Source organism: Neomonachus schauinslandi, chromosome 6 (assembly GCF_002201575.2).
Source record: "Neomonachus schauinslandi chromosome 6, ASM220157v2, whole genome shotgun sequence".
Taxonomy (NCBI): Eukaryota; Metazoa; Chordata; class Mammalia; order Carnivora; family Phocidae; genus Neomonachus; species Neomonachus schauinslandi.
In genome coordinates, this window is record NC_058408.1 from 72,440,922 (window position 1) to 72,467,243 (window position 26,322).

Here is a 26,322-nt window from a genome sequence, read left to right on the forward strand (position 1 = left end):
GGATCAAGGTAATGCTGGCCTCATAAAATGAGTTTGGAAGTTTTCCTTCCATTTCTATTTTTTGGAACAGTTTCAGAAGAATAGGTATTAATTCTTCTTTAAATGTTTGGTAGAATTCCCCTGGAAAGCCATCTGGCCCAGGGCTTTTGTTTGTTGGGAGATTTTTAATGACTGCTTCAATTTCCTAGTGGTTATAGGTCTGTTCAGGTTTTCTATTTCTTCCTGGTTCAGTTTTGGTAGTTGATACATCCCTAGGAATGCATCCATTTCTTCCAGGTTATCGAATTTGCTGACATAGTGTTGCTCATAATATGTTCTTACAATTGTTTGTATTTCTTTGGTGTTGGTTGTGATCACTCCTCTTTCATTCATGATTTTGTTGATTTGGGTCATTTTTCTTTTTGATAAGCCTGGCCAGGGGTTGATCAATCTTATTAATTCTATCAAAGAACCAGCTCCTAGTTGTGTTTTCATTTTTATTGGTTTCCATGAATTTTTTTTAATTCTTCTTTAATTTCCTGGTTGACCCATTCATTCTTTAGTAAGATACTCTTTAGCCTCCATGTATTTGAGTTCTTTCCGACTTTCCTCTTGTGATTGAGTTCTAGTTTCAAAGCATTGTGGTCTGAAAATAGGCAGGGAATGATCCCAATCTTTTGGTACTGGTTGAGACCTGATTTATGACCTAGGATGTGATCTATTCTGGAGAATGTTCCATGGGCACTAGAGAAGAATGTGTATTCTGTTGCTTTGGGATGGAATGTTCTGAATATGTCTATGAATTTCATTTGGTCCAGTGTGTCATTTAAAGTCTTTATTTCCTTGTTGATCTTTTGCTTAGACGAGCTGTCCATTTCAGTGAGGGGGCTGTTAAAGTCCCCCACTATTATTGTATTGTTGTCGATGTGTTTCTTTGCTTTTTTTATTAAATGCCTTATATAATTGGCTGCTCCCATGTTAGGGGCATAGATATTTACAATTGTTAGATCTTCTTGTTGGATAGACCCTTTAAGTAGTATGTAGTGTCCTTCCTCCTCTCTTATTACAGTCTTTGGTTTAAAATCTAATTTGTCTGATACACGGATTGCCACCCCAGCTTTCTTTTGGTGTCCATTAGCATGGTAAATGGTTTTCCACCCCCTCACTTTCAATCTGGGGGTGTCTTTGGATCTAAAATGAGTCTCTTGCAGACAGCATATCGATGGGTCTTGTTTTTTAATCCAGTCTGATAGCCTGTGTCTTTTGATTGGGGCATTTAGCCCATTTACATTCAGGGTAACTATTGAAAGATAGGAATTTAGTGCCATTGTATTGCCTGTAAGGTGACTGTTACTGTATATTGTCTGTGTTCCTTTCTGGTCTATGTTGCTTTTAGGCCCTCTCTTTGCTTAGAGGACCCCTTTCAAGATTTCTTGTAGGGCTTGTTTTGTGTTTGCAAATTCCTTTAGTTTTTGTTTGTCCTGGAAGCTTTTTATCTCTCCTTCTATTTTCAATGACAGGCTAGCTGGATATAGTATTCTTGGCTGCATATTTTTCTCATTTAGTGCTCTAAAGATATCCTGCCAGTTTCTGGCCTGCCAGGTCTCTGTGGATAGGTTTGTTGCCAATCTAATATTTCTACCATTGTAGGTTATGTATCTCTTCTACTGAGCTGCTTTCAGGATTTTCTCTTTATCTCTGAGACTCGTAAGTTTTACTATTAGATGTCGGGGTGTTGACCTATATTTATTGATTTTGAGAGGGGTTCTCTGTGCCCCCTGGATTTTGAGGCCTGTTTCCTTCCCCAAATTAGGGAAGTTCTCTGCTATAATTTGCTGCAATATACCTTCTGCCCCTCTCTCTCTTTCTTCTTCTTCTCGGATCCCAATTATTCTAATATTGTTTCGTCTTATGTTATCGCTTATCTCTCAAATTCTGCCCTCGTGATCCAGTAGTTGTTTATTTTCCATCATTTGGTCTTCTATACCACTGATTCTTCCTTCTGCCTCATTTATCCTAGCAGTTAGTGCCCCCGTATTTGATTGCACCTCATTAATAGCCTTTTTGATTTCAACTTGGTTAGATTTTAGTTCTTTTACTTCTCCAGAAAGGGTTTCTCTAATAACTTCCATACTTTTTTCAAGCCCAGCTAGTATCTTTAAAGTGATTATTCTGAACTCTAGATCTGACATCGTATTAATGTCCGTATTGAGTAGGTCCCTGGCAGTTGGTACTACCTCTTGTTCTTTTTGTTGAGGTGATTTTTTCCATCTTGTCATTTTGTGCAGAGGAGAATAGATTAATGAGAGAACAAAATGCTAACAGGGTAAAAACGTCCCCAGAAAATATACTCTAAACAAATCAGAAAAGACCTGAAGCAGTGGGAAAAGAAAGGGAAAGAGAGAAAAAAGAAAAATATAAATATAAAAACAAACAGAAACAAAACAAAACAACAAAAAAAACCAGAATATGATCAAATATGATCAGGCTGGTATATAGATCAGTGCCACACACTAGATTTGGGGTGTATTTTGGTCTGTTAGAAGAAAGTGCCTCCCAAAATTTTAAAGAAAGAAAAACTTATATATGTACAAAAATAAAGGTTGATATGATGAAGGGATGGAATATGACTGTAAAGATGGAAATTATAAAAAATTTTATAAAAGGAATTGATAAGAAGTTGTTTGAAAAAAGAAAGAAGAGGATTTAAAAAAAAAAAGGGAGAGAATGTGATCAGGCAGGGGAGTAGAAAAAAACCTACACTAGATATTTAGGGTATATTTTGATCTGTTAGAAGAAACTATCTCAAAATTTTAAAGAGAGGACAACTTATATATATATGCCCAAAATACGGGTAACTACTATGAAGGGATAGAACATGACTCTAAAAATGAAAAATAAATATGTTTTTTTATAAAAGGGATTGATATGATGTTGGTTGAAAAAGGGAAAAAGAAAAATTCAAAAAAAAAAAGTTAAAAAAAAAATTAACTTTGAAAGACTACAGAATCATGGTAAAAAAAAAGCCATGGATTATGTGCAGTATTCCCCTAGTGCTGGAGTTCTGCCATTCTCATTGATTGGTAAACTTGGTCTTGGCTGGCTGTTCTTGCTGATCTTCTGTGGAAGGGACCTGTTGCCGTGGTTCCCAAATGTCTTTGCCAGAGGTGGAATCACCCCACCCTTGCTGGTCCGGGCTAAGTAATCTGCTCGGGTTTGCTCTCGGGAGCTTTTGTTCCCTGAAAGCTTTCCGTCCTGCTTTCGTGGCAGAGAGTGAAAATGGCGGTGTCCCAATCTCCACCCCAGAGGAGCCGAGACCTCAGGGCTCCACTCCTCAGTGAGCCCCCAGAGAAAAGCAGTCAATCACTCCCGTCTCTCTGGTCTCCGGCTGGACTCTGTGCTCACCCGGCCTGTGACCGAGCGTTTCTATCTCTGGCACCCGACCCCGTGTGGAGTCTCCAAACCCAGCAGATCCCTGCGGTGTGCTCCTGTGCCTCTCCTCCCGGGGGAAGAAGGTAAGTCTCCCCGGATCTGCCGCTTGTTGGGTCCCTGCTAGAGGAGCAGGGGCCCGACTGTGCCATGGATCATTGTTTATGGCAACCCCGGGCTGAAAGCCCGCGCTTCGGCTCCGTCTCTGCAGCCGGCTTCCCCGCTCCGATACCTGGGAGCTCTGCCCCACTCAGTCACCCCAGTCTTCCTGTGACCCCCTAGGGTCCTGGGACCACACTGTCCCGTGAGGGTTCCACCCTGTGCTTAGCCACCAGAGTGATGTCCCTCAGTGGAGCAGACTTCTAAAAGTTTCCGATTTTGTGCTCTACAGCTCTATCACTTGCCAGAAGCGGCCGACGGAGGCCCCTCCCCCTCCGTCTATCCTCCCGAATATCGCCTCAGATTCACTTCTCCACACGTCCTACCTTCCAGAAAGTGGTCGCTTTTCTGTTCAGAGAGTTGTTGCTCTTCTTTTCTTCGATCTCCTGTTGAGTTTGTAGGTGTTCAGAATGGTTTGATCCCTATCCAGCTGAATTCCTGAGACCAGACGAAATCCAGGTCTCCTACTCCTCTGCCATCTTGCTCTGCCCCCCTGGAAATGTATTTATTAAGTAAAAAGTAGTTACTGGTTATACGCACAGGAGTCATGGCAGTGAACAAAGCAAAGTCTCTGTTCCCATGGTGCTTACATTCTATTGGCGGAATACAGGAAGAAAAATATGTAACATATGTTATTTATATATACCTATAAAATATATATCTATATATAAGGGCAATATATTAAATATATATGAGGGCAATAAAGATAAATACTAGTAGTGAAGTGATGGAAGAAAGGTACTATTTCATATAGGATGACCAAGGAAAGCCCTCTGATAAGCTGAAAGCCAAGCAGAAAGGAATTCAGGGAGAGAGCCATGTGGCTACTGTGATGGGGGTGGGGGGGTGAGGTGGGGGGCACGGAGGCTGTTCTCTCAGAGAGAGGACACTTCTGGTGTGAAACCCCAGCTGTTGGAGCGTGCTTATCCTATCAAGATAGGAAATGAGTATATAGGATCTCACTGGCCGCTTGCAGGATTTAACATCTTCCTCTGCATAAGATACAAAGTCCTTAGAACTGATTGTCCAGTAGATAGCCACTAGGCAGCTGAGTGCTTGAAATGTGTGGCAGGTCCAAATGGAAGGTGATCTAAGTATAATATACACACCAGGTTTAAAAGAATTGGTACTCACCCCCCACAAAAAAAAAGGGACCACATCCTTAATATTGCTTAGGTGGATTATATACTGAAATGATAATTTTGGATATACTGAGTGAAATAAATATATTAATCTCACCATTTTGATTGTGAATCCTTTACTGTGAGTACTAAAATTTTTGTTTGCATGTGATTTGCATTATATTTCTTTTGGCCAATGTTGCCTGTGAAGTTTGCACAGAGAAATATGTTCTGGCTTATGTTTTTCAAAGGTTGTTGAGTGGGAGATGAGGTGACCAGCTGTGAGTCTGTAGCAGCAAGGAGTCCAGGGAGAGATCGTTTGTGACTTGACTGGAGGTAGAGGTGAACACAGGAGAGTTGATTAGATTAAGGGTATATTTTCAAGGTACAGCCTCTAAAACTTGTCATGGATTCAATGTATGAGCAAAGGCAAGAAGCAATAACGACTCCTGGGTTTGGGTTCTGAGCAGATGTAAAAAAAAAAATAAGATTTTTCTTACTTGGCCACTGAAGAATTTGATAACATGGTATGTGGGAAAGTAATAGTATTCTGTCCTTGGAGAGCGTTGACTCTATTTTTTTTTATTTCTTATTTTTTAAAGATTATTTATTTATTTATTTATTTGACACAGAGAGACACAGCGAGAGCGGGAACACAAGCAGGGGGAGTGGGAGAGGCCGCGGAGCAGGGAGCCCTATGCCGGGCTCAATCCCAGGATCCTGGGATCATGACCTGAGCCATAGGCAGACAAGACTGAGCCACCCAGGTGCCCCACGTTGACTTTATTTATTAACAAGATTTGGTTCCCATCAATAAATGTCCTGACGCCATTGTTCTCTTTCTCATTATCATTCTGCTGATTTCCCAAGTTGATGATGAATTGAAACTCCATTATTTCCTCCACATGGCCCCTTCCTTAGCCCTGCATTAAGGTTATTTTCTTCTGCCTTATTTATTCCTCATGATCTGAGTCATTATGGATAGCAGGTATGGTACAATCGCATGAAACCAGTGGAAACCTGTGAAAAAAATGTAAGCCTAGCTGGATTATATGAAATGTTAGTATCTGAGAGTTTGTTCAGTTGTGTAGTCTTTCTTGTCTGCTGCATTTTAAATTAAATTGTTGTAAGTATTGGCAATCACACGCTGATTTTAAGTATACTTAGCACAAGATGTGGTTGAAGCTGGGGAAGTTATCAACAGAGGCTGACCATAAATGATCTAATTTTTATCAGAATGAAATACAGACATTTCAATATATGACTCTCGAAAACAACATTTTCACGTAATTGGCTTCTAATAGTTGTAAAATAAATTGAAGCCAGTCATAAAAATAAAACACAAACTCAACATAAAATGAAATCCTACTTTTTAATATTCAAGATATAATTCATTATTCTTTGGAAAAAAAAAACATGATTTAGTTTTATTCAAAGCCTTCATTCTTTGTTTCGACATTAAGCAAATTCATCTGCTATTTTTTTCTGAAATACTCAGTTTGGGGCTTTATTCTGGCAGAGAAGAAGTAATCTCCTTTTCAAAGAACAAATACTTTAAACGTACTGTGTGGTAAGAAGTCATAGTTCTTTACAGAATGGAAGCTAGCCCAGAATGCAATTAGACTTTTATAAAATAGTGTCTTGTTATTCATGCATATTGTGGTAGTATCTTTAATGCTTAATTCCTTGAAATGTGGAAAAGTATAGGGATTTGAAGTCCAATTTGTATTTCGTGTCCGATAGCAAAATGTTTAATTATCCCAGTGTGTCAGTACTGAGCTAACAACATGGAACCACAGTTACAAAGAGGAGATCTCTCCCCTTCGGGTGTCCTGTTGTGAGGGTTACAGTGTCCCATTTTGTATGAGTTCTTAGTTGGTATTTGAAGGTATACACTATCGGAGCACAACATGAATAAATTATTTATACTAAGGATTAAATTTCTGTCAGAATGGATCAAAGTTACAGTACTTTTTGTCTTGTTTCTGATAATAGCTTTCAGATATATTAGGGTAAATTCTTACTTTTTTATTTCATGTCCCATGGATTTCCCAAATTCATATACAGTTGGCTCAGGGGTGCCCTACAGTTGAAAGTCCACATATAACCTTTGACTCAACCAAAAACTCAACTACTAGTCCTGCTGTTGACTGGAAACTTTACCAGTAACACAGCTGATTAACATACACTTTGTATGTTCTGTGGATTATATACTATATCCTTACCATGACGTAAGTTAGAGGAGAGACGATGTTAGTAAGAAAATCATAGAAGAGAAAAAATACATTGAAGGTGCTGTCCTGTAAAAATCCCATGGATCAGTGGATCCACGCAGCTCAAACCCATGGTGTTCAAGGGTCAAGTATATACTTCCCTACATGCAGAATTAACCAAAAACAAGGACTTACCAACTCGAGTTGACCTTTTCTGGAGATTCCATTGTATAGTAATTCAGTAAAGAATTATGTGGGCTGATGCCCTGCTTTCAGTAGGTTTATTTTGTATTTTAAGGGTCAGAATATGCATCATTCATTAATTAACAAATTTCAGAATCTTTATAGTGAAAACAATACTAGTTTCTGTTGGGAGAAATAAAAAGTACTGAGGGATAATAAATTGACTTTCTAGTTGTACTTGCCATCTGGTACATGTAATAGTGAAAAATTTAAATATATAATTGTGCCACTCTCCCATTTTTCCCAGCAATATGCATTTATAAAAAAAAAAAATTGGGCTTAGCTGTAACATTTACATGGTATATTTTGGCAGAGTCAGTATTTTTTTCTCCTTTTATCTTTTTTTGCTTTTTTTTGTTGTTGTACTCACACCTTTGGAAACAGTTAAACCAAGCCAAAACAAACAAAATACTCCCTATAATTCCAGTATGGATGTTTTTAATTTTGCTTTTATTTTAAAATAATGTTTGAAATATTTGAACTATGGCTATTGTTTTCAAAAGAGATACGTAGACTCTTCCTTCACTGAAAGTCTATTTTAATGGAAGATCAATTAAAAATGCTATTTTTTGAGTTTTATAGCACATAGAGCCATCCTTTCATTGCTTTTGTTTGCTCTGTGAGCAAAGTGTAAGAATTAAAAAAATAAAACCATATTGGAGGAAGTACTCTGTTTAAGAAAAGCAAGAGTGAAGAGTAGATTTTGATTGAGGGGGGAAATCAGTTTAATTCATAAGAGACAATTATAATGAAGGTTCCACTATATTGGCTCTAATATTCTTATTTTAACTTATGATTGGTGATATATATATCTATCACTTATTAACTTATTACTTATCAACCTCACTAACGTGTTATCAGTTATTAACACAATTATTAATATTAATAAAAGTTAATGAAAGAAGTTAATTTATACAGCTATATTCTATTCTGTGATTTGAGGAAAGTGGTTATTCATAATCCAAAGATAAAATCCATTCACAAAAGCAGTAAAAAAAGGCATTTTCCAGCTTCCTATTGTACTTATCTTTTCATCAAAAAAATCTTTGGAGGGCGCCTGGGTGGCTCAGTTGGTTAAGCGACTGCCTTTGGCTCAGGTCATGATCCTGGAGTCCCGGGATAGAGTCCCGCATTGGGCTCCCTGCTCGGCAGGGAGTCTGCTTCGTCCTCTGACCCTATCCCCTCTCATGTGTTCTCTCTCTCTCATTCTCTCTCTCTCAAATAAATAAATAAAATCTTTAAAAAAAAAAAAATCTTTGGAAACACAATTGGGGATATTGGAGAGAGAAACCTAAAAAAGTAGAGTGTCATAATCTCTGTTGTACTGTTCCCAAATATCATACCCTTCCATTCAGTTTATTTTTCAGAGCTTTTGCTTGCACCAAAGAGATCAGAACTAGAAAGCAGATGTAGGGTGAAAGATGGTTATGGGTGGCTCCATTAAAGCATGAGTCACAGTTACTTTATAAAGGTTTTTAAAATACATAAAATCAAAATTCTTCTTTCTATCATATTCTCTTACATTTTATGGTGCAGAAATTTTGCCAAATAGAACAGCTTATTATTTTTTTAAGTAGGCTCTATACCCCATGTGGAGCCCAATGTGAGGCTTGAACTCACGACCCTGAGATCAAGACCTGAGCTGAGATCACTTAACCGACTGAGCCCCCAGGCACCCCAAACAGCTTATTATTTTTTATAATCAGTCCCAACCTGTAGTATAAGGTTCTAGACTGTTCCCTTGTGCATCCACTCAGTTCAGACACCCAATCAGCAAGAGCCAGTTCCTCTCCTCTCTTAATTACACATATGGTTCTTCTTGTAACTTTCTCCAACTCATGCACAATCTACCTCTGTCTATGCTGCGTTTTTTTTTAACATGAGAGATAAATTCAACCACAAGTTTATATAAGAAAAATCGATTTGTATCAGCAGCAACACAAATGCTATTTTAGACACTTTCATTTCTATCTAAATTGTATTAGATGCTAAATGTAATTATTTTTTAATGTTCCACCTACTCAAAGAGAATTTTAAACATTTTACAACAATTCATACAATAAAACAAGGTAATATGTATTTAACATGAGTCATAAAAATAAAGCAAACAGAATAGAAAGACATTAAATGAGTCGGGAGTGAGACTATCACAGAGACAATGCAACCGAGCCCTGCCTAGTCGCTAGAGGAGTCTGGAACTTGGTTTTTGCTGGGTTGGGGCCAAAGTGAAAGAAGAAAACCAATGAAAAACCAAAAAGAAGAGAATCAGTTACAAAATTGGGAGAAAAAAAAAAAGAACCATTTCTGAGTGAAATGCCAGTTTGGAGGAGAATGCCTGTATCCTGTGGGATATCATGGCATGTACAAAATGTGAAGTACATAGTGTCCCGTGTTTCTCAGAACCTTACATGGGATGTCGTCTGGGTGGCATCTCTAACAGTCTATCAGTGCAGGATATCAGGAACTCACACCTTGGGTCCCTGTGGCCATCTGCAGTGGGTTCTTTAGCCAGGCTTTTGAAACACTATGACTAGTACCTGGGGTGGAGTCCCTCTGTTGCTGGTTAAATGCAGTCCATTTACTGCGACAAAAGGCTAAGTGGGGTTTGCAATCAGGAAATGCGAGGAGTTGCTGTAACCACCACAACAAGTAACACATCTTTACGGTGCTCTTTTTATTTGTTGGGTCTTGTGCACTTAATGGGTGCTATCGAATTAACTTCTTGCAGAGCCCTTTGAGGTAGGTCTGATTACTTTCCCCATTGTACAGATTGAGTTCCCTAAAGCTTTGAGTTGAGAAGTAGTAATTTCCACCAAGACACACACGATAGCAAGTGGTAGAGGTTTAAATCTGAGTTTCTATCCAAGGGCCAGCAGCAGGTTGGGTTCCTAACCACTTCCTTTTTGCAGGGCTTCTTAAGAGGGAAACTGAATTAAATATCCAACCCATCCTTTTCTAGGGAGTGGGCTTCTCCCGCACACAGAAACTTCCATCAAATAGTAATTTTAGGTTGGCTCCTTCTCACAAATGGTGATTGAAAAGATAGCCGCTGTAATAATTTTAGTGTGAAAAACTAAAAGGTAAAATCAGCCATAAATAAATACCTGCGCTAGCGATAAAACGATTTCTGTGAGGCTCCACACTTAATTTTTTATAATGCAACGTGTAGTTGAGACTCACTGAAGAGGTACATATAGGTAACTGGATAAAGTGATGTTGAAAATTAAAATGTAGGGGCATCTACCAAAAAAACGTGGCTTGAGAATAAATTAAGGGACCCAGTTCTTCACTGGTGACTTCAGTTTATGATTTAAAGAAAAAAGCTATTTGCACATAAAAAAAAGTTCAGTTAAATATGCCTTTCAACATTTATTGCAAAATTTATTTATCCAACATTTATTGTAAAAAGCTACTTAGATAAGCTATTTCTAGTTTAAATTATAAACTAATTAAAATTAACGTGGTAACACAAAAAATGTTTTATACACATGTATTTTCATATAAACTTACATGTGTATAAGACAACATTTACATAGAAATACACATGTATAACACATATATTATGTAAATACATGCATATATGTACACCTATGTATATTTATATGCATATAAAATGTGTTAATTATATTTAGAACTTTGGAGTTTTTGGAACTTTGTCTAGAGATGACATAGTAACATATTACTAAATATTATGCATACATTACAGATCTTTTAAAGTAGAACAGTAAGCCTAAATAAAAGTTTAAATTTTGGTTAATGATCGTAATTACTATACTAATTCATTTGCACTATATTTGCTTCTTGGAAGATCAAAGACCATCCTTTGTTTTGAGAAAGTTTGTTATAATCAAGTACTCTTCTGTTATATGTTTGTTTACACTATTTGTATTTGAAATTGATAGATTGCTCCCAAGAATTTAGATTCAGGGCAAATGTAAATGACTAGATTTTTCCAGAATACAAATTCTTCTCAAACTCTATAATGAACAGCCACGCAACTTCAAGCAGAAAGCAAAATATACGGCCAGCGGAATTACAAAGAGTCTAGCAGGACCCGTTAGACCCTGATTAGGAAAATGAGACAGATGTTGCTTCTGTGAGAGAATTAGAAAAATGACCTGTGCTTTGGTATGGCGGGACCTTCAAAGGAAATATGCGTCTTACGAGGTCCAATGTGCTGGAAATGGGCTGAGGCTAACTTCAGTGGAGGGAGCTTTGCTGGAGGCTCTTGGGAACCGACCGTGACAGTAGGAGGAAGGAACACGGGCTGGGGAGTAGAAACGAACAGGGGCAGGTACAGAGCCCAGGGAAACAAGAACCCACAGGGGTGAATAGGTGCAAGTGAGATTTCAGTCTGATGAACATGTAGCACTTCAGTGAGTGAGTTCCAACCGTTTTACAACTCTTGTGTCCAAACTCCAGAGAGCAGAGGGCCTGGTCTTGAGTTGCCTGCAGCCGTTTTTGGCACGGGATGAGGCAGGACGGGACCATGGATTCAAGTCACTCGTACGGGTTGGGCACTGGGCTAATTCCTCCATTGAAATCAGGGTGTTTTTAGGGAGAGATATAAATGCTTTGCAGCCAAAACCCAACAGAGTTCACATGGGTCATGGGGGTGTTAGTGCCTTTTTTTTTTTTAATATTTTATTTATTTATTTGACAGAGACACAGCGAGAGAGGGAACACAAGCAGGGGGAGTGGGAGAGGGAAAAGCAGGCTTCCCACTGAGCAGGGAGCCCAATGCAGGACTCGATCCCAGGACCCTGGCATCATGACCTGAGCCAAAGGCAGATGCCTAACGGACTGAGCCACCAGGTGCCCCTGTTAGTGCCTTTTTTATCAATGCCTTCTTTTTGTGTATCTTATAAAGATGAAGGACAGTTCGTGCGGTTTGGACATATGTCTACCCCTGATGGCAATAACTGACCCATGGCGCCATGGCTTCCATTGGCCACGAGTAGGAGGTGTCCGGGATGATCGTTCCTTACCACGGTCGGCGGTGGGGGCTTGATCAGGCCTTGCTCATATTTTTGTCGTTTTTAGTGGCTGAAACAAACCTCAAAGCTTGCTACTTTGTAGTTTGTTTGAACAATTTCAAATTATAATTATTAATTATTAATTATGTTATTATTATAAATTATTAAATTACAATAATTAAGCAGTGCTGATGAGAATTCACACATCTTCAGTGAGAGAAGAGCAGCGAATGCAGTTGGAAATGTGGGGCCTCGTGGCTGTTGGACAGCAAGCACAGGGGATCAATCAGGGAAAGGGGTGATGAATAATCATTGGTCTCACATAGTTTGCTAAATATTCTTTGCACATCACCCACTTTGGTGAGTGGTAATATACACTCATTTAATAAGACTTCATAGGAGTGTGAAAAACAGTCTCCCTCAGGTGTGTGCCTGCTCTGTGTGTCAAAGACAAACAAATCTGGATTTAGAAGAGAGACTTTATTTCTCAGGATTGTTCTAAGGCCGGAGAGAGGAACTAAGATACTAGGGAGAAGAACCATTGTCCTGGGGAGAACCATCTGACCCAGAGGTTGACGGCACTCAAAGGTTAGGCAGAGAAAGCCTTTCTTTTATAGGGAGCAGTGAGCAAGGGTAGAAGGGACCAGTTGTGGGCAAGTGGGGCAACGGAACAGTGGATCTAGATCAGAGAGTGTTTTGCCCCAACATCCACCGTTCTGGGAGGGACCTGTGGGTTTGTACGCTGTCCCAGGCAAAGGGGGGTCAAAATCCAGAAACCTGAAGGAAGGAGAAAAACTTAACCAGTGTTTGGTTAACAAGAATTTTTATCTGTCTGTTTGTTTGATTGATCATTTGGGACAAAACAGTTCAGCTAATCACGTATGAGGCAAAAAATGGGAATTTGGAGGATCCGTGCCGGCATCCCCCATGGCTTAGAGAAGGATGGCTCTTTGCAGTAGGTCATTTCCTGGAACACCGCTGCCTGGGGCACTTCTTGTTACATCCAGGAGCAAAGGCTTGGGTAAAATCCAACACTGTCACATGTAAAAGGGGGTATTGTCTGAACCCTAATCTTGTATTTCCAGGAAAATAATTAATCAACATGCTTTAATAGGTATTTCCTGGTTCAGTGTCCACGTAGTATTACTTCTTTAGCGATCCCAAATAGTATGTACTTTATAGCAGGTATTAAATCACTCAGCAATTATGACATTATATAAACTGTAGGCCCCGTCCCCATCCTAATCTAAAACAGAGCCGGAGATTTCTTTCTCTAAAATTTAATATTCGTACATCTCTAAAACATTTCTTCTGTAAAACCAATGAGAGGAGGAGGGCGGGTGACTGAAAATTGTGAGAGAAAATCAGAGCACGATTAGCGTAAGCTTTTATTTGAAAATGCCAGGCATGGAAGTCTCCCAAGGACCTTGGGGAAGGAGGACAGAATGTTCTATAGGGCTTTAGTAGGATTGTTCTTGGGGCAAGCAGCCACTGTGTGAATATTCTGGGTAATCAAGAGGAGAGTGGGGAGCAGCAAATGGCCCAGCTCCTGTGCAAGAGGCACACGGTGGTGGAAAATCCTCAGCCCTTTGGGGTCCTTCACAGAATATTGCAGTCAATAAATACTTCTCTGAGACTCTTTTCATTTTTGCAGTTGAGTGCGTTTTTCTCTGCATCATAGACCTAGTATCATCGAACAGTATCATCAAATAGTACCTGGTCGCTATGCATAAATCCCACTTTTCCTGAGACGTCAGCCAGCTTTAATGCCATGCTGTGTAACAGCGTGGTTATAACATTGTCACCGTTGACAATCTTTTCCCCATACACAAAATGCTGGACTTCAGTAGGAAACAATTCGGATGGCACAAGAAGACAGAAGCGGTCTGTGCTCTGTGTTCAGTACAAAAGGCAACAAAAGAAGCAGCCGGAACTCTGAAAAAATGGTACCCTCTTTTGAGAGCCATCTGTGCCTAGGTAGACACTTCAAGTGAAACAATGAAGCATCAGAAATTGATCTCGGAGCTCTAGTCTCTCCTTTCTGCTTTTCTTTAAACAAAGTATAATCTATAAAAATTGACCTATTTCCAAATGAACAACCACAAAAGGCCAGAGCTTATCTAGGTCAAGTAGATAATTACTGGGAGTATTTGTCCAGTTAAGCATTGCCTTTATTGATCTATTTTAAAAGATTTATGCCTCCTGCACATTTAACCAGGCATATTAATAATACACAGATATTAATACTTGATTATGTGGTTCATAGATGGCTCATAATCAGGGATTACGTTGTATCTTCTCTTCCTCCAAATTACTGAGTAGACTGGGCATTTAGCAAGTCCTTCATCTCCTTAAAGTCTTTACTAACTTGTTTCCCCGATTCTCCTCTTGGCCCCCATTGCGGCCTGTTCACAACATAATGGCCAGTGTTACTTGCTTTAAATGTGAGGTCACTTAACATTACTTCCATGTTTAAACTCCAGCAGTGGATCCTGGTTTTACTCAGAACAGAAGGTAATGCCCTTCCAGTCCTTACAAGCCCCTCTGTGATCTGCTCCCACCTTCTCTGCTCCATCCACACTCATACACCTTGCTTTTCACACGGTGGTGGGGTAAGGGGAGTGAGGGGTGGTTAGCAATTTCCTCCTCTTGGAAGGCTCCTGCCTACAATGTCCATATTTACTCACTGTCTCCTTCAGTCTGCTCACACAGCGACTTCTGAGTGACACGTTTCCTAAATATTCCTGCCATTTTATTTACTTTCATTTTTATTTTTTTAAGATTTTATTTATTTATTAGAGAGGGAGAGCACAAGCAAGGGGAGCAGGCAGAGGGAGAGGGAGAAGCAGGCTCCTCACCAAGCAGGGAGCCCGACGCGGGGGCTCGATCCCCAGGACTCTGGGATCAGGACCTGAGCCAGAGGCAGATGCTTAACCAACTGAGCCACCCAGGCGCCCCACATTTTATTATTTTATTATCTTATCTATCTTGCTTAATTAGAATGCAAGTTCTGTGACATCAGAGATCTTGGTTTTGTTCACTGATATATTCCAAGTGTCTAGAACAGTGCCTGGTCCGTGGTATGCATTCAATAAATATCTATGGAATGAATGAATGAAAATAAATGAATGAGTGAATGAAAATTTCCCACTAACCACTTACCTGAGTTTTGCTATAAATTTATTAGACAACTCCAACTTAATCTTCTATATATATATTTTTAAACTCTGAAAATGTATATAAAGATTTTTTTTTTCCCTTGGGGTGCCTGGGTGGCTCAGTCGGTTAAGCATCCGACTCTTGGTTTCATCTCCGGTCCTGATCTCAGGTTGTGAGATTGAGTCTGGCATCAGGCTCTGTACTCAGTGGGGAGTCTGCCTGAGATTCTGTCTCTCTGTGTCCCTCTGCCCCCTGCCCCAAATAAATAGATAAATCTCTTTTTTTAAATAATTTTTTAAAAGATTATTTATTTGACAGAGAGACATAGCAAGAGAGGGAACACTTGCAGGGGGAGTGAGGGAGGGAGAAGTAGGCTTCCCGCTGAGCAGAGAGCCCGATGCAGGGCTCGATCCCCAGGACCCTGGGATCATGACTTGAGGCAAAGGCAGACACTTAATGACTGAGCTACCCAGGCACCCCCCAAAATAATTTTTTTTCTTAAGTTGGGGAAGGGGCGCCTGGGTGGCTCAGTCAGTTAGGTGTCTGCCTTCAGCTGGGGTCATGATCCCGAGGTCCTCAGGGAGCCTGCTTCTCCCTCTCCCCCTGCTCGTGCTCTCTCTCTCGTTCACTCTCCCTCTCAAATAAATAAATAAAATATATATTTAAAAAAAAAAGTTGGGAAAGAGGAAGTAGGGAGCTAAAGAGTTTTTAAAAGTATGACCATATTCTTTTCTTATGCCCATTACAAGAAATTCAAGCAACATAATATAAGGAGGAATGTTTTATGGCAAACTCAAAATCCTGCCACCTGAACCTAAGCATTATTAACATTATATAAATGTCATTGCAGACATCTCCCTTGATATAGGGGGATATGCATGATACAGGTGTTACAGATAAGCAACACTGAAGGTCTCTCTGTCTCTGTATACTCGTAGTGTGCAAATAATTTAGGCTGACAGGCTGGAGAGAGACATGTGTTCTTAATGAATTTACATGTAGTAAATTCTCATGACATTTGATTCCAAACTGTATGTATGAATTGGCTTGGCATATTAATAATTTAAAGCAAAACATAAAGGTAATTTAAACAGTGGTATTAATTTATATGAGTCAGTTCAAAGTAAGTGACTAAAAAAATCATAAGCTCAGTTGCTTTAGGAAGCAACAATGTACCCATGTGCATTTGAAGATCAAGGGCTAAAGAGCCATCCTTTGAATAGCATATATATGTATATATGTAATATATTCATGTATGTAGGTAATAGACACAGAGACAGACATGGCAGACATGCTTAGGTCTATGGATGTAGATGGCAAGTGGAAAGACAGATTTTTACAAAATGTGTTCTCATTTAAAAAGGTTTAAATTTAGTTTAACATATATTTATCAGAAAAGGTAAGGAAAGAGTTCAAGTTTGGACACATTTTTCTTCTGGGTATTTCATTCCAGAAGATCTCCAAAGTTTTAAGAGAAAAGAATTCAGGGAGAAGACATTGTTCCATGTTTTAAATGATATAAGGCATTTTTAGACTTCATTGGTATGTGATTTCCCTGATGTGATAAAGCAATTGGTACAGTTGTATTTCATTCCACATTTAAAGTTTTAGTCACAGTGAGTCTGCAATATTCCCCCAAATACAGGAAGACACAAGCTCAATAGACAAGTTTCTTCATTGTAGGAAAACATAGTTTATGCATATATAAGTGATTTCCTTGGAACATAATCAATGTGTACATGCACTGCAGCAGTTATAAATTATTAAAGTGCAGTACTGGGACAGATAGCCACCTTCTGCAGTATTTTTAACAACGTACTCATATTTGGTTTTTGATTTGTGAACTAATATTACTAGTGAGAAATATGCTTTCTTAACAATTCCACAAATTCATTAAATGTCTTGAATGAATTAGAGGCAGGGGAGAAGTTTATTAATGCAAACTTTTAAGCCAAATTAATAATAAGCATAATCATATTTTATGGAACAGTGACTATGTGCTCAAAACTGTGCAGAGATTTGACTATAAGCGTTTGCGCATTTAATGCACACAGTCCTCCCATGTGGCAGATGACTTCCTCATTTTTGTGGTTAAGGAGTCTGAGCCTTTGATGGCTTCTTACTGGTCTGAGATTTTTCAGTCTGTAAATAAAGAAGCTGAAAATTGAAGCCAAACATCCGAGCTCTTTACTGTGGATGTTCTTCCCATTCATGCCTATATCAACTGTCAAGAGTATAAGGTGGTTTGATTTCAAGGCCTTTCTTTCTTTTTCCTTTTTTGTTGTTGTTGTTGTTGTTTTTTGGTTAGGGAGCATAACTGTCTCAGGAAAAGAATCCTAAAACACCGGCTAAATACTGTCCCACAGTCTGTGTCTCCTCGTGTAGCCATTCTCAGGTTCTGGGGAGAATACATTTTCTTTTCTTTATTCCTCAGCAAGGATCTCATCAGAAGAGATCCTATCAGGCAGATGGACCAGTGGGTGTCAGCTGCTGAGAAAAGGACAAGGATGAATCATACTTTAAGAAGGGGGACTTTGACTATGCTGCTCCCTACACATTTAAAAGCAAACAAACACAATTAAAAAGGAAATAAAAGCCAACAGAAAAAGCGCTTCACTACCATGGGTCGCGTCCCCTGGTGTGGGCCATACCCCCGTGCTCAGTGGTGCTGCCATGTTCCCCAGGCTGCTTCTCTGGCAAGCGCAAACCAAACACACACCAGACCCTTAAGGAAACATTTTTTTAATAGAGCGGAAAGCAGGTCAGTTTTGGCATCTGAATTAAAAGCTATTTCCTGATGTGTTAAAGGACTTTAGATGATATTGCCCCAACTGTCCCCCTTGGAAAGGGCCTCACAACATGGACTCCAAATGGAGCATCGAATCTGTAGATAAATGTAAAGATATTTGCTGCGTCTAGTTATTAAAATCAATTCATTTACATTTGAATGTCTATAAATATTTAATAATATAGATTCTGATGTTAATCCATGGGGCTTAAAAATGTAAAGTTTTTAATAAGGAAAAGACATTAAGGAAATTGTCATTTGTGATGATAGAGGCCACAGACACTTATATGGTGATAACTTGTGCTTCCGATTAAAATCAAATTATGCAATTAGAAAAAATTGTATTTTCCAGAAATTACCTATAGGTTAACATTATTACTGTCCTTTCTATTGAATATTGTTGACTCTAGACCAAATGATAGATGTTTTCGTTGTTTGTATTCACCTAAATAGCTTCTGAAATTTGCATGCAATATTTTTCTTAACCTGGTAAAACATCTCTCCCTTCTCTCATTGCTGTAATGCTCTGAGTTTTTATACCATGAGGGAAACAGGTATCCTAGTCCTGGACCTTGTATCACAGTCCATGCACCATGTATCACAGAATCTGGTGGAATGTACAATTTGTAACACCAACCATGTGAACACAAGAGTTCTAAGACCCCCTGCCTCCTATAAACCATAGGTAGGTTTATTATTTGTACAATATAGTTGGCAATTCCCATGAGACACATAGAGCTCAAATGGTATCATAAATTCCAAAAGTCTAGACTTGACTTAAACAGGACATGGTTGATGACCTCTTTCTACCTTATTCAGTTTCTAGCATCACTGGGAGTTAAATGCTGAAAAAATAGAAGTTTTTTTCAAGTGTTCATATTCAGTAAACATTAGCAAAAACCAGGCTGTCATCATTTTTCATTTACTAAATGTCATTTCAAGTTGAGAATGAATGTCACGTTTGTACTTTGTTTGATTTATAGGATTTTGGATCGCTATGTTCAGGAGCAAATTCCCGGTGCCAAGGTGGTGGTAGAGTCCATTGGTGCTCGCAGGCATGGGGACGCCTTTTCTCTAGAAGATTATACGAAATGTGACCTGACTGTCTACGCAGTCGACCCCCAGACCAACCGAGCCATAGACAGAAATGAGCTTTTTAAGTAAGTCATTTTATTGTCTGTAACAGCTCCCTGGTTGACAGTATCACCCAAATTGTTGTTGAAAGTGAAGTGTAAGCAAAAAAAATCAAAGGCAATACCTAGGGTCCTCAATGCCTTGACGTTTTCAGGGCCAGGTGCGGGAGAGAGTGACTTTGGAGGTCAGAAGTTCCATTAGGAGCAAGGGGCAGTCCACAGAGATGACCTCAGACCTCCACTCCTGCTCCCACGCCCTAGCTGTCCGGAGGGGGAGAGCACAGATTCCTTCTTCAGGTATCAGCCTGCGACAATGTCGGTAGGCATGAATTTGAAGAATAAATCTAGCTTTCCTCAAGGTTGAATCAGCAAAAATTAGTCTCTCTCTCTCTTTTTTTTTTCCCCTTGACTTGGGAGTGGGGGGCAAAGGGGATAACCCCTTCCACCTCAGTCCATACTTTCCATCTATTTATTTCATCCTGGTGAATTTGAATATTTGAGTTATGAATCCTATAAATAAAGAAAATGCAAAGTTCTAAGCAAAATGGCTGCTATGCATTCTCCCCTGGAAATCATTTTAGAACAGCTTACCCCTTTGTTGTTGTTAGTTTGAGCTTTGCTTTAGTGACACCTAGTGTCCACCAGACTCTTGGCATGCAATTCTCATTTAAATTGAAATACATTTTTACTTAATAATATATTAAGTATATATTTATTGGTATTTGTGTATATATATGTACCCAAATCCATAATTTCAGATTTTAGTTTTTCTTTCTCTATATATACTCAAGAGCACTAAATAAATATATGCATATACTAATTTACAAATATATCCATATGTGGCTGCATTTATGTATTCAGCAAATATCTATCTATTAAAACCCATACATTCTGAGTTGAGTCTGTTCTGAATTTAAATCTGTTCTTGAGCAAAGTTTCACTGCTGCTATTTTAGCAACAATGAAATAGTGATTTAATAGCAACTTAATTATAAAAGAGCCATAGTTATTAAGTATGTTATTCATCAACTTAAATTTAATAGCTGTTTGGGCCATGGGCAAGATAGTCTGTTAATCACGGTGGGGAGGTAGAGATGACTAAGCAGCAGCGCCCTCTCAAGTTCTAGAACCAACATCCAGATGAAGTAGCATTTTAGATCTATTAAGCCAATTTTTGCATATTGTATTAATTTTAAAATTCATTTAGAAATATACTTTAAAATTACATATATTCTATTGTCATTATTAACATTTATTTAAACCCATCTGCATTCTGTGTTTTTACATACATTGGTTTTATTTTTAAATATGATGATAGGTTGTTTGAATTCAGGGTGTTTTCCCTAACTCTGGAAACATCTGTTTTCTTTAGGCTGTTAGTCTAGCTTTAAAGAGTAAAGTAATGATGATCATCATCTGAATTGCACATGTAAACACCTCAGAGGTGAACAGTTTGGAAACTGAAGCCAGTTGGGTTTCAACTGACACTGGGAAGTATAAGATAAACATCCTTCTTTCTAAACAAGTTTTCCCAAACCTAGATTATATTGTAAAGAGTAAAGATAGAAATTCAATTGAATAACTATAATAGCCAGGAAAGAAGGGAAAAATCGAGAATAACTGTAAATCAAAATGTTCTTTATTGAAAAGAGGATGGAATGGCCATGAAGTATTAAAGGTTTCCCTTAGCAGCTTGAGCTAGTAGCTGAGAGACACTATAATAATATGTCTAATATATTATTAGTTAATTATTAATATAATAACCTAAGACCCAGACTTGTTCCTCAAAACATTTTATAATGAAATTATACAGATATATTTCATAATCCAAGGCTCATAATGCACTGATATTATCTATCCTGTAGTTAGGAGAGCTGTTGAAAATTTAGTTTTTAACACTGGACAAATATACTAGAACATTAAGATTATCACATAACGGAAATAGGATTATATTTTCAACTTCCCTGATCCTAAAATGTAAGCTTTTGAGGATGTTGGAATTTCCGGGCCAAAGAATTAGAAACAAACAAAAAAGGTATTTCCTCAGAGGAGTTCACTTTGATTTTTAAAAACTGATTTAACTATATCAAAACTTTTCTTTAAAAGCTTATGAAAGCATAGAGAAGACCGGAATCACTGTAATGACATGTTAATGACTTTGTTTTACAAGGTTATGAGTATTTTGATTTTTCTTATTTTTGGTTATCTGAATCACTTAGATTTTTTTGCAGTAAATATATATTCCTTTTATCTTGCTTTCATTCTTGCTGTGGTTCTTTGACCTTCTTGAATCTGCATTTTTTGTTTGTTTTTGGTTTTTTATGTTGTTTCAATTTCTAGAATATCCTTAGACATTATCTTTCCAAGTATTTCTTATAACCTAGATTCTCTTTCTTCTCATTCTGGGACTCCAATTAAAATTCGTTTTTCTCCACGTTTTTGGATGCTGTCTGTTCTTGTCTTCTTCTCCTCGCCCTCTGTTCTCTTTGTGCTTTCCTTTAGATAATTGCCGTTGCCTTGTTTTCAAGTTCATGGATTCATCTGTTAGCCTGTTGATGCGCACATTAAAGGAATTCATCTTTATATCTTTAAAAAAAAAAAAAAAGCTTCCATTTCCATTTGGTTCTTACGATTCCTACCACTTTATTGAACTTCCCATTGCTTCAAGCATATTGTTTGCTTTCTGCTAGATTCTGTAATACTAAGCAGAGGTGTATCAAAGTCTGTCTGATGTCCCAGCATCTGGACTGTGTCTGGTCTGGCTCCACTGCTGGGTCTCCCTGCAGGCCCTGGGAACTTCTCTGCATTCTCTTACCCCTCTCATCAGGGCAGACTGCACCTGCTCACTGCTTGGCTCTTCCCTCACCGTGGACATGCAGCAAGGTGGGTGGGTGGCTCTCTCTTCTCCTTGTCTAGCCTGAGTGCCTGGGATGTGGGCTGAGGCTCTCTCGCTTTTCTCCCCCTCCTTCCCATGGCAGCTACTCACTACACCATCTTTGTGGTGTGTCTTGGGTGTCAGAGTGTTCCCTGCCCCTCCCGACCAGTAGGAAACCTCTACTCTGTGCAGGGTCTTCGGCCCAAGAGAATGCCTGTTCCTCCTCTACATGGAGTGGATTGTTGCTTATACCTCTCCCCAGAAGCAGTGGATTTAGCCTGACCCCTAGGGATTGGGATACTTCCTCTCCCTCTTTCTGCAGCTTAAGGCTCTTGCTTTGTAAGCGATACAGGTCCGAAGAATTACAAGGTGCTCCAGCCTTAGCTGCTTGCTCTCTCTAACCCTGCACTAGAAGGGTATTTCTCTCCTGTCTCCAGCCTTGTCCCGAGTTTATCTTATCGGGGCCCTTGGAAAACAGTTTGCAAGTGAGTACAACGCCACCCCCCCCCCCTTTGAGTTCATGGATCTCTTATGCCAACTTTGCATGTTGGTACACACTTAGCTTCTAAAAATTTATTAAAATTTTAGCTCATTTGTGGGTGCCTGAGTGGCTCAGTCAGTTGAGCATCTGACTTCAGCTCAGGTCATGATCTTGGGGTCCTGGGATTGAGCCCAGAGTCTGACTCTGCGCTCAGCAGGGAGTCTGCTCCTCCCACTTCTTGTGCTCTCTCTCTCTCAAATGAATAAATCTTTAAAACATTTTAGCTCATTTCTTTTATTTGCTTTTTTGGCCGCCACGTTTTCCTCGTTCTGTGAAAGCTGAAACAGTGCACGGTCTCATGTCCCTGTGGAGGAAACTATCACTCTTTGCCATTTGGCATTTTGCTTGCAAAAAAGTTACAATTTTCGTATTACCTGACTTTTTTGTCATTAGGGTGGGAGTCACAGGCTCTTATGGCTTTCTGCACCCTTAGCAGAAACAAATCATATTGCTTTAAAATAGAACTTAACTAAATATTTCTTTAAAAAAAACAAATACAGTTTTAGCTCATGCACCTTTTTATACATCCAGCCTGTTTAACATTGTCCAGATGGTAAACGAGAAGTGGAGAAGGTAGGAAGGGCCTGTACACTCTACAAACTGCATTTACAATATAGCGTATAATAACACATTTATACTTTAAAATAGAATCTGACTACCAAGCTCTTATAAGGCTTCTTTCAAATTCCTAAGACCAGGGGCAAAAAAAAATAAATAAATAAAAATTAAGAATAGTGAAAAATGGAAAACTAATATTATACTCTAGTTTACTATAAATAGAGTATGATATATATTAAGGAATATAAAGTAGTCTATAATTTGGAATTGTATAAAGGAAATAGTGGTCTACCCGTGATTTGCTTTATTAAGCAAAACAACCTTATCCAGGTGGAATGGATGTGGGCAGATGTATTAACCATCACTCCCTCTGTATGCCTGTTTCAGAAACCCAGAAACAGGGTATTTACCAGGAAAAGAGGTAGCCACCCCTCTACCATCTAGGTTCAGGGTTTTGTGAAGTACAGAGTGCATACTTCTGCTCACCCTCCCCTTTATCTCTACATTTATACGTACACTGCACTATGATAACCATCAAGGTAAAATGCAGGGTCAGCTGGTACTTACACACCATACTTTGACAGTCGAGATCCACACGAGTAAACAGAGGCAGGGATGCGTGTTTGCATGTGTTCCATCAGCACAGTGAATCAGAAGACAAGGAACTGGCTTAGGAATTTACTGCATTTCAGTGATTTGGGAGAGCGAGGTTCTTGTCTTACAGAGTTGAAGAATGAATCTCAAGGACAAAGGAGAGTGAGTAAAGTGATAGAAGTTAAGCAAGGATACAGAAAAATCTCTCAGGAGTGAGAGGGGTCCTGGCCGGGTTGCCACTGAGGGCTTTTAGGGTTGGTCTTTTATAGAAAGTTAACCAGGGAACTTAAATCCTTTTACCACCATAGAGCAGGGACTAGAGGTAACAGCTTCAGCGGCTTACTTCCTTTTTAGGGTCGCTAATTTTCTTGGTCACAAGTAGCTGTTAGAACAAGACCCACCTCTGATACCTAGTACAGGATGGTCTGGTTTGTTCCCCTATCTATGGATTCCTTTCATCTACACTTTTGAATTTTGTGAGCCTGATCTTATGGCCCCCTCCCTCTCTCTCCCTACCTAGCCTCACCTGTCCCTCACTCATCAGGAAAACAGAGCAGATCTAACAGATAGATCTCCTTCCTAAGATAAATAAGCAGGGGGCAAAATGGGATCAGTAATAAATACTGAAAAACAAAGTAAAAGAAATAACATCCTGATGACTCAGAGGTAGAATTTATCTCTGTAAATATTCTCCTCCAGAAACCACTGGAAAACAGTTTAACGTTTTTAATGGAAAGCAAGACTGTATGGGACAGTGAAATGGTATGTGTGTTTGAGGAGCCCTGAATCCTTCCCTGTTTCTGGTGAAAGAACCCCACCAATGCTCTCCACCATGGTGCTGGTGGTGGGGTCTACACTGCCTCCCCCTCAGGACACCAGTCCTCTGCTCACTGCCTGGCTGTGGGTCAGTTAGACACACATAAGGACTCAGAGTCCTTCTTCAAGGACCAACATGGAAGCTAGCTTTGTCCGCAAATCAGAAAAAGTATAAAACAAAAGCCTGAAGGTTTGGGGGCCACTTTTTCCACCTTGGTATGGAAAATCTCCAAACTTGCCCGAAATGAGGAAACATCTGAAAAAGAAATTGGCAGCATAAAGTATATACATAAGAAGCTCAGGGCACACTAAGAAAAAGAAGAAAAAAAAAAAGAATTAAAAGGAGATCAAAATATATTTAGAGGACATTGAAGATACAACCTGACAAGTGTAGGCATCTCTGAGGTAAAACACTTTAGTTGTTATTACAGAAACATAAACTAAAAATATAACGAAAAGACTCCATTACTTTCCCACAGAATCAACGAAAATGTCATGTGTCACTGAAAAGTGTCTGAATATGTTTTAATACCACTGAAACACAAATAAAAGTGACTCGATTATAAAGAAAGAAAAAATTAGCTAAGCCTTAGACATCCCATGTGCACTATAGAATGTCAAAAGGCAGTGGGAATCGGATCCACAGTTTTTTAAGGAAAAACGTTGTGACTCAGGAATTCCTACCCAGGCAAACTGTTTTGCATGTAGAAAGCAAAAAGAAGGATATTCTAGACGAGGTATGGGTTCAAAAGCAATCCACTCTTCCATGAAACAATGAGAACATTTACCTAAGTTGAGAAATAAACCAAAGTAAATATCAAAATAAAGGAGCTCTTGGAATGTAAAAAGACTAAGGAATATTCCCTCAGGTGATGGGATGTCAAATGCAAGAATCCTGTAGAAATGGGTCCATCTGGTGGATTCCGCATGATAGGAGTGAATTCTTCCCCCATACTAATGATCTACCTCCACTTCTGATTCTTCCCAGTTTCTCATACTGTTTTCTTGCAACAGAACTCAATCTATACTTTATTTGGGACTTCTTACCTTATCTAATAAACAATTCAAACAAAATGTGGTACCATTCTATTCTAGCACTTGGAACCATGGTTCAGTCTTTATTATATTTTTTAACAGACCTAAAAATAACCTAGGAAAAATGCTATAAAAGTCTATTTTGTATCTACAAAAGCATATTTGTAAAAAAACAAAATAAAAAAACCAAAAAAACAAAAACAGCAAAAATTCTAACTGCCTTATATTATCATATGAAAACTTGAGTAAAAACATGTGCACCTTTCAAACTAAAATTGAGTTATCCAAGCCATTGCGTTTCTTAAATGGCAAGTCTAATAACTATCCAGTGGAATTCGTATCTGATATGGGTCATCTCTTTATTTTTTCCATAAGGAAGCTATGAACACTGTGCAGCAGATATAAAGTCAGCATGATCATTCAGAAAATTAAAAAATCTCAAAAGGGATAAAATAGACTGTAAGATGAACAAGCATGGGGCACTTTGTTATCATGAGATGGTGAAATTTGAGGCCATTTAAAAATTTTTTTCCCATTTCTTTGTGTTTTCCACATTTTCAACATAAGTGTGGAGGCTTATATTATGCAATATATTTCTAAAATAATAGTTTTCACTTTGTATATGCTGTGTAATTATGAGAATAAAAGATATTTTTAAGAAAGGTTCAATTTGGATATACCAAAATGTGAGCAGCCTCTGTGTT

General features: G+C 38.8%; 1 protein-coding gene across 17 annotated transcripts in view; it reads left to right on the forward strand.

The window, feature by feature from the left end:
• The window catches only part of PCDH15 (protocadherin related 15), an 813,949-nt gene that overhangs the window by 758,625 nt on the left and 29,002 nt on the right, over positions 1-26,322 (forward strand). For all 17 annotated transcript variants that reach the window (XM_021696071.1, XM_021696072.1, XM_044916450.1 and 14 more), the window contains one exon: positions 19,051-19,227. In XM_021696071.1, the coding sequence (XP_021551746.1) occupies positions 19,051-19,227 (177 nt within the window). The remainder of the gene's footprint in view (positions 1-19,050; positions 19,228-26,322) is intronic.